Raw genomic sequence first — 9,487 nt, forward strand, 5'->3', positions numbered from 1 at the left:
CCCCATTGTCTCCATTAGATAGGTCAACAGGACAGAGAATTAACAGAGAGACATCTGAATTAAATGATACCATACATCAAATGGAACTAACAGACGTCTTTCAAATATTCCACCCAAGCACCAAATAATACACTTTCTACTCAGCACCTCATGGAAAATTTTCAAAACTTGATCACGTACAGGGCACAAAAAACCCTCAAGAAATACAAAAATATTGAAATAATTTCATGCTTTCTGTCAGACCACAATGCAATAAAGTTTAAAATCAACACTGGAAAGAGCCGTAGTCACTACATGAACTCATTGTGGTTAAACAACAGACTCCTAAACAATGAGTAGGTCAAAGGAGAAATTAAGAAAGAAATGAAAGAGTTCTTGTAATTCAAAAAAAAAGGACAAAACAACACAACAAAACCTTTGTGAAACCTTTGGGACACTTTAAAAGCCTTCCTAAGAAGGAAGTTTATAGCTTTAAGTACCTACATTAAAAAATTAGAAATAGCCCAAATATATGAGACCTAACATTGCAACTCAAAATGCTGGAAAGGCAAGAACAAACGACACCCAAGCCCAGCAGAAGAGAAGAAATAACAAAAGTCAAAGCAGAAATCAATGAAAAAGAAAGAAGGAAAACAATACAAGGAATCAATTTATCTAAGAGCTGGTTCTTTGAAAAGCTGAACGAAATGGACAGACCCTTAGCCCAGTTAACCAAAAGAAAGAAAGAGCAAATCCAAATGAACAAGGTCAGAGATGAAAGGAGAAACATCACAACAGACACCCAAAAGATCCAGACAATTATAAGGGAATATTTTTAAAATCTATACTTTACTAAACTTGAAAATATGAAAGAAATGAATGGATATCTAAAATCATGGGAACTACCAAAGTTAAACCAAGAAGAGGTGAATGGTTTAGGCATACCCATAATATATAAGGAAATTGAAATAGCAATACAAAGCCTCCCAACTAAAAGAAGCCCAAGACCAAATGGATTTACAGCAGAATTCTACCAGACATTTCAGAAGACATCCAACCAATACTACTTAACTAATCCAAAGTAAGAGAAACAAACAGATAACTCCTAAATTCCTTCTATGCAGCCAGCATCACTCTAATATCCAAACCTGGTAAAGACACAACCAAAAAAGAAAACTATAGACCAATATCTTTAATGAACATAGATGCAAAAACTCTTAACAAAGTACTTTCAAACCATATACAGATGTACATCAAAAAGATCATTCACCATAATCAAATAGGCTTTATTCCAGAGAGGCAAGGATGCTTCAATATATGCAAGTCAATAAATATCATTAATCATATAAATGGACTCAAAGACAAAAACTATATCACCATCTCAATAGATGCAGAGAAGGCCTTTGACAAAATTCAATGTGCATTCAGGATAAAAATTCTAAGGGAATTGGACTGAAGGGAACATACCTCAACATAATTAAAGCTACATACCACAAACCCACAGCCAACTTCATTCTAAATGGAGAAAAGCTGGAAGCATTCCCACTATTCTCAGGAATGAGACAAGCATGTCCATGTCCACTCTTTTTCAACATAGTGATTGAAACTCTTACTAGAGCAGTAAAACAAAAGAAAGAAATTAAAGGAGTACTAATTGGAAAAGAAGGGATCAAGTTATCCTTTTTTGCAGATGATATGATATTTTACCTAAGAGATCCTAAAAGTTCCACCAGAAAACTCCTAGAACTGACCAACACTTTAAGTACAGTGGGAGGTTATAAAATCAATCCACAAAAATCAATATCATTTCTATATACCAATAACAAGCAATTGAAGATAGAGTAAACGGAAATGCTCCCATTCACAATAGTTGCAAAAAAAAAAAATCTTGGAATAAACCTGACCAAAGACACCAAAGATCTCTACAATGAAAATTTTAAATCATTAAAGAAAGAGATTGAGGAAGACTCCAGGAGATGGAAGGACCTCCCATGCTCATGGATTGGAATAAGTAATATTGTGAAAATGGTCATCCTACCAAAAGCAATATATATTCAATGCAATCCCAATCAAAATCCCCATGACATACTTCACAGAACTAGAAAAAAAAATCCATAAATTCGTATGGAAGCACAGAAGACCCCAGGAAGCCAAAGCAACCCTGACCACAAAGAGCAGTGCTGGGGGATTACTATATCGGATCTCAAAGTATACTACAGACCTATAGTCATAAAAAACTGCATGGTACTGCCATAAAAATAGACACATAGATCAATGGAACATCACTGAAGATCCAAGCCCGAGTATATGCAATTTCAGCCATCTGATATTTGACAAAGGTGCCAAGAGCACACAATGGAGGAAAGACAGAATCTTCAACAAATGGTGCTGGCAAAACTGGATCTCCACCTGTAGAAGAATGAAACTAGAACCTTATCTTTCACCTTGGACAAAAATCAGCTCCAAATGTATTAAAGACCTCAATGTGAAACTGGAAACCCTGAAAGTATTAGAAGAAAATGTTAACAGCAACTTACAAGATATAGGTGTAGGAAAGGATTTTCTAAATCAGACAGAAGTTACTCAAGAATTAAGGTCAGTAATCAACAAGTGGGACCTCATTAAACTAATAAACTTCTGTACAGCAAAAGAAACCATCAAAAAAGTGAAGAGAAAATCCACAATGTGGGAAAAAGAAGCTTCCCCAGTGACACATCTGACAGAGGTTTATCTTCCAAAATATATAAAGAACTCAAAAAATAAAGAATTGAGAAATCAAATGACCCAATTAAAAGATGGACTAAAAATCTAAACAATGAGTTCTCAAAGGAAGAAATAAAGATGGCTAAGAAACATCTCAAAAAGTGTTCAACACCGTTAGTTATTAGGGAAATGCTAATTAATACCACCCTAAGGTATCACCTTACCCAATCAGACTGGCTAAGATCAAGAGAACAAATGAGGCCACATCCTGGCAAGGATGTGGAGATAGGGGAATGCTCATTGACTGCTGGTGGGATTGAAAACTTGTGCAACCCCTATGGAAAACAGTGTGGAGAACTCTTAAAAACTAAAAATGAACCCACCATATGACCTGGTTATACTACTCTTCGGCATATACCCAAAGGACTCATCCTATTATAGAGACACTTGTACAACTAGGTTTATTGCTGCCCTTTTCACGATAGCTTAGAAATGGAAGCAACCTAAATGCCCCTAAACTGATGAGTAGTTATCAAAAATGTGGTATATTTACACAATGGAGTTCTATTCAGCAGTAAAGAAAGATGAAATAATGAAATTTGCAGGTAAATGATGGATCTAGAAATTGTTATTCTAAGTGAAGTAACACAGACTCAGAAAAACAAAAGATTATGTTCTCCCTCATTTGTTGATCCTAGCACCAAATCTTTTTATATTCCATGTTCTTTTTTTTTTCATTTTGTTTATTATTTTTATTTTATGTGTATGTATCTATTGCCTGCATGTAGGTAAGTTGCACCCGTGTTGTACAATGCCCATGGAGGTCAGAAGAGGTTGTCGGATCCCCTGGGACTGGAGTTACAGACAATTTTTAGCTGGCATGTGGGTGCTGGGATTCAAACCCAGGTCTTCTGCAAGAACAACCAGTGTTCTTAACAGCTGCGCTATCTCTCCAGCCCCCTCCATGTTCTTTTAATAAGATGTGCTGTACAGCAGTCTCTTCTGTGTGAAATAACTACCATAATCTTGACTTCACCTGTGCCTGCTTGCTAAACATCGTCACAATTGGGCTTGCTGACAGCTGTGTTCCTTCATTAAAGGAGGGGCAAGCAGGGTCAGTGAACCCTCACTGGAGTATGGAGCCTCTCGTCCCAGCCAACGGTATGTAATTTGGCCCTAATCACACAAGGTCTCTTGGATTTGGGGTGGACAAAATATATAACCTGGGGAAGGTTAGGAAGAGAAGGCTTAATCCATGCTGGGTAAAAGCTTTCCAGAGTACATACCCCCAAGTCACTCATACACTCAGCAACCCCTCAGTCATCTCTGTAAGTAAGCTCAGTAAATTCATTGGTTCCCCAGAAAAACTTTAATCAAACATTGGTTTGACACTAGAATCTTAATAGGGAATAAGCATTGCTTAGTATCCCCAGGAAAAGAATTCTCACTACAGATAGGAAATTTCTTTGCTAATATTATTATGTCTCATAATTATTTAAAAAAAAGAAAATGAGAATGTAAAAGATGTTAAAAGTTTATAGGAATTGAGATATTTTCCAAAGCAGACATAAAAAAATGAGAAAGCCTAAACAAGGGTCTGTGTAAGTTTGCTATGATATATAAAGGGTGAGACAAAAATAATATACACATATTGTTAAAATTTCTAAGGTCACAGTTTTGTCAACAAGTTTAAGGAGCAAAATATATGTCTAGACAAGGTTTATCTGAGAACATTTGGTTTTTTGCCCAAGCTTTATCTACATAGCACATGGTAATTAAAATACTGGTGAAACTTACCTTCTTGGACATTTAACAGCCATACTTTGAGGACTATACTAATCTTGTCAGAGGGCCTTAAAGGACAGTTTTTGCTCCTTGCCCTCCGAGGTCGACTAAGTTCTAGGGGACTATGGAGCATCTCTCCAAAGGTCCTATTACAATGGTGAAGTCACCTGTCTTCCTGTTGATGGAGGCCATGTAGACCCCACTAGGTGGATGTGAATCAGTGTCCAGTCTACACAGAGGAGGGTCAACTCAGAGGAAACATTTCCTCCATGCTTCCAAGAGAGGCAAACCATTGTTTAGCAGGACCTTTGACTTATCTTCACATAGATGGAACTGGAGGAGCCAGGGGCTCCTCCCAAGCCCATGTAACTCCTGAGGCACAGATCCTCCAACGACCTTAAGTGTAAAAATAAATTGGCTTATTTGGGCCAACTTTATGGTCTTAAACATCCAAAGGGAAAGAATAACCAAAGATTAAAGTGATCCATATATTTCTTTAAGAGTTCATGGGATTGGCTGGAGAGGTGGCTCAGGGGTCAAAAAGGCTGGCTGTTCTTGCAGAAGACCAGGGTTCAAAGCCCAGAACCCACATGGCAGCTAACAACTGTCCATAACTCTAGTTCCAGGGAATCCAAAAGCCTCTTTTTTCCTCTGCAGGCATTGCATGACACGGGTGCACTTACCAACATGCAGGCAATACATGCATACACATAAAATGAAAATAATATATATATATAATTTCAAGGGATTATACTTCCCAGACATTAGACTTAAGATCATATAAAATGTTATGTAGACAATTATTTCTTATTGATGATTTTGTTTCTAAGCATAAAGTGCTACTCAGATGTAAGACTTCAAATCTTGGTCTGCAATACTATAGTGCCCACCTGTAGCTAAGGGAGATAACCCACTATTGTTCTAAAATGATGGCTAAATTTCTTTTCTCCCCCTATCTAGAAGCCTTTGAGAGGGAACCAACAATTATTCTAGCCACCCCAACAGCTGTCAAAGTGCCTGAAAACAAATCCTGAGTCCATTACTCTCATGTCCAGCCTTGGCAGACAAAATAAAAATGAGGAGGAACCCAATTAATGGGATTCTTTTGGAAGCTCTTGTCAAGAATTCCCAATGGACTCATATGAACATTTGAAATTTGCCCTTGTTCTGACTTTTTTCTGATAATGATTGCAGCTCACTTGTGATATGCTCCAGGCAGGTTGAAGCATCATCTCCCTTGAATTTCCCAGACAGATCAAAGGACCATGTGGTTAAGGAGTTCAAGCCCTCTGCAATAGGTACATCCTGACTGATATAAGAGCACCTTCTTATCTAGTATATGCACCACATTTTGCCAGGCTCCCAAGCCTTGGAAGTCTCACAGTAAAGAAATGGTAATATTCAAGGAGATTTACGTTGTAATGGATCAAATGACACTGACAGTCTCCAGATACAACCAGACTCCTGTCCAACCCTCCTCCAATAATGGAGTAGCCATAACACAAAGAGGTAATTTAAGGTCAATTTAGAATTAACAGCTTAAACAGAACAAAAGAATTGTCATGTGGATTCGAATGAAACACATTGAATTCTTGCTAGCAGCAGGATGCTAGCTCAAAGACACTACAACTCTGAGAAATGCTACAGTGCTACCTATGACAGCTTTCTAAGATCTGCATAGCACTAGATCTCAAAGCCTGGAGCCCACTGGTTTCTGAAGCTGAGAGTTTGCAAGTTTGAAGTCTTTGATCTCAGAAGAGGTGGGTCTTGGAGGCTGGAGGCAGCTACAGGGAGGAACTTATCTGCATCCCAGTCAAGTACAATTCTTGGTAGCTGATACAAGAAGGAGTCCCTCTGCCTGCATTCTCTGGTGGAGCCTTGGAGGCTGGCTTGAGTAAGCTCCCAGCCCAGAGATGATGCCTTGGGCATGGGAAGCCTCCAATGTATCTGCCTCATGTGAGTCTTGAAGGGAGTCTTCATTCTTTGATGAGACAGCTGGCTAAGAGCTAACTGAACACTGAGGATTTCAGGCTTCTTCCACTGTAGAGTGGAGGAGCATCTTAGGGCTACCCCTGATAGAAGCCTAGAACCTGGTTCAGAAGATGTCTTTTTCTTCATCCACCAGCTGCTACAATGGTTCTGTCTATGCAACCTAGGGTAGTCCAAATTTATGGGATGCCAGCTGGCCCTGATTGACTGAATATGAAGATAAGGTGGAAAAAATAGGACCATTTAGGAATAAGCAGTCAAAACTAGTAGGGAAGGGGAAGAACCCTAAGCTTACTAACAGTTGCTAAAATTTCACAATCAGGTCTACAGCTCTGTCCCCGAAGATGTAGGGAAACTTGTATGGAAGTTTCTGTGTGTCCCTAGTTGACACAGTGATCTTTGTGGGAAGCCCTCTACTTTCTTGCTTTGGAACTCTGGTTGTCAGTTTTCTTTAGCAGGACATTCACTCAGCAAGACTCTTTCACTTCTTTTGGTGACTGCTACCTTAGCAGTTATCAGCTAGCTTCCCACTGTAATAGACTCCTTTGCTTTTGAAACTTGAGCCTTCTTGCCTTCAAAGTACTCCATGTTCTGGATCCCACTTACTGTTAGATTTAGAAGGACAGAGAAATAATAAAGTTTACATAAAAGACCACTAGACCTTCAGCAGGCTGAACAAAGAATTTGTTCAGCAAAGGTGTCACAGCTTCTCCGGAGACAAGCAAGCTGTGCAAAGGTGTGAAGGGGTGTTGCTGAATTATATATGACTAGAAAATAAAGAAGACACACACACACACACACAGAGCTATAAAGTCTGGGATGAGTTGTCCTTGGGCCCTTTCCCTGAAGTTGCAGAAAAAAGCTGTTCAGCCCACCTGTGGTTAGTTTGATAATGGTGCAGCAAGGGCAGCAGAAAGATATCCTGGTAAGGGAAGTGGGTTGTTTGGCTTACTCTGAAGCATTCTATCAGGCTTGAGAGAGGGATGTGACTATTATTAACAGCGGGGCTAGGGCAAGACATTTCTTTCAGGGAACTTCTGGTTTTTATCACCTACTCCTATCAGTACTCGCTTTGACTTGTTCATTACATAATGCACACATGTATAAACATTATGTTGTATCCAATACTGCATGTTTATTATGTGTCCGAGTTATTTTTAAAATGTGTGACTTTTCCTGGGGAGACTCCTACCTCTATTCTGTGAATGGAAGTTCCCAGAAAAAACATGAGTCTTCAATTTGGACTTTCTTCTGCAAGGATGATTGATTGATTATAGCTCCTATGATTGTGGAGAGTTTAGAATGTTGCAAGTCCAGAGTTTAATTGCCATTTCTCTCAGGCTAACTTTAGCTTCTAAATAGCCATTCTTTGCCCACCTCTGTTACTGACTTATCCTGTGACTAATGTATTTTAAAAAAAAAACTTTTTGAAGGTATTAACTAGCAGGCCATCAGTTCTCACCAACCAAAAGGCTAAGAATGTCATCAGATAGCATCTGAGACCATAATAGAATCGCACCCCCACCTTTGTTATAACCCACCGACTGAATGAACCCATCAATGTATCTGAAGAATGTATTGATTTATATCTCTCTTTGTTCTGTTACTATAAGAAGTTCATGAAATTACTACCTCATTGAAACAGGGTATTTGAGGAAACTTAAATCTGTCTTCTCAAGTGGGCCGTGGTCACTACTGTTTGGCTTCAGAATAAAACATCTTTTATTCCTTTGAGATGAGACCTGTTTATTTTTTCAACAATTCACCTGAGGCAGGATGCCAACAAGAGAACAAAGAAATGATTCCACCTAAGTCTAGCTCTGTGAACAGGCAATATCACTGAGGTCACTTATAGGAGAATGGGTAAGGGTTACATACCAGAGCCTGGATGACACAACGACAACATCTTCACTGAAACCTTATCTTTTGGCTGTGAATCTAAAATAATGTTATCTTCCAGACTGCTCAGATATAATAAGACACATTCTTTACAAAGTTATGTTAAACATTGCTATGATTATATTGCTGGGTCTAAGCAGAAGGAAAAAGAATCAACATGAAAAAGAGACACATGAGCTCTTACTTGCAAAACCTCCCAGGGGCATACAGGAAATCTGACTTTATAAACAAGAGGACCATCTGGGGCAACTCAGCCTCATACTTCCTTTCTCTGGGTGGTTTATGCTATGACTTGTACCACTGTGGGAGGGTAACTATTACTTTGTTGACAGAAATAATCTGCAACATCATCAGTCTCAATGTTGCTGATAGTCAGAGTAAAATCTGTCCCAGAATATTGGCCACTGAACCTTGATGGGACACCAGATTGCAAACTGTTTCCATAATAGATTAGGAGTTTAGGAGCTTTCCCTGATTTCTGCTGGTACCAGTTTAAGTAATAGCTAATGCCCTGACTTGCCCGGCAAGTGATTTTGACTCTGTCTCCTACAGATGCAGACAGGAAGGATGGAGACTGAGTCAACTGGATGTCACATTTGGCACCTGTCATTGGAAACAAAAACAGATTCACAAATGACAATGTTATAATAGGATTCCTGATGAGACAGGAATTGTTGAGCATCCTAGGCTAAGTAGATTCCAATGCTGTCCTTACCTGGGAGCCAGAGGAACAGTAGCATCAGCAGTTGAGGAAGATTCCTCATGTCCATGCTGTGTAGAGACTAGGACTGACTGCTGCGAAGGGGAAAGCAATCTTTTAAGAATCCCTTAGTGAAGTGGGATGTGCCTTCAACACATGCAAATCATCAAAGTTTGGGTAAAATTTGGCACAGACACAACCATGCTTAGTTTAGTAACTCACTCAGGCTGAGTTCCTAGGTGTCCTCATCTAGATCAGAGTAGCACAGATTTGCTTGCAAACAAAACATTTCCCTCTGGGGATTTCAGGAGATATTAAGTCTACTTTCCCGTGAATAGAGTGTTCTTTTGTTCACTTCATGCTTCATATCATCCTTTTCTTTAAGACTGCTCATTTACCATGGACTACTGAAAAATCAAAACTATAGAAACT

The 9,487-nt window shown here is 39.0% G+C and overlaps 1 gene segment (V, D, J or C); it reads right to left on the reverse strand.

The window, feature by feature from the left end:
• Window positions 1-8,635: 8,635 nt before the first annotated feature.
• Window positions 8,636-9,144, reverse strand: LOC103745606. The segment is given in 2 exon segments: window positions 8,636-8,958; window positions 9,071-9,144. Coding segments are annotated over 2 exon segments (378 nt in total).
• Window positions 9,145-9,487: the final 343 nt, after the last annotated feature.

The sequence above is a fragment of the Nannospalax galili genome, unplaced genomic scaffold (assembly GCF_000622305.1).
Source record: "Nannospalax galili isolate Female #2095 unplaced genomic scaffold, S.galili_v1.0 scaffold564, whole genome shotgun sequence".
NCBI classification, from domain to species: Eukaryota; Metazoa; Chordata; class Mammalia; order Rodentia; family Spalacidae; genus Nannospalax; species Nannospalax galili.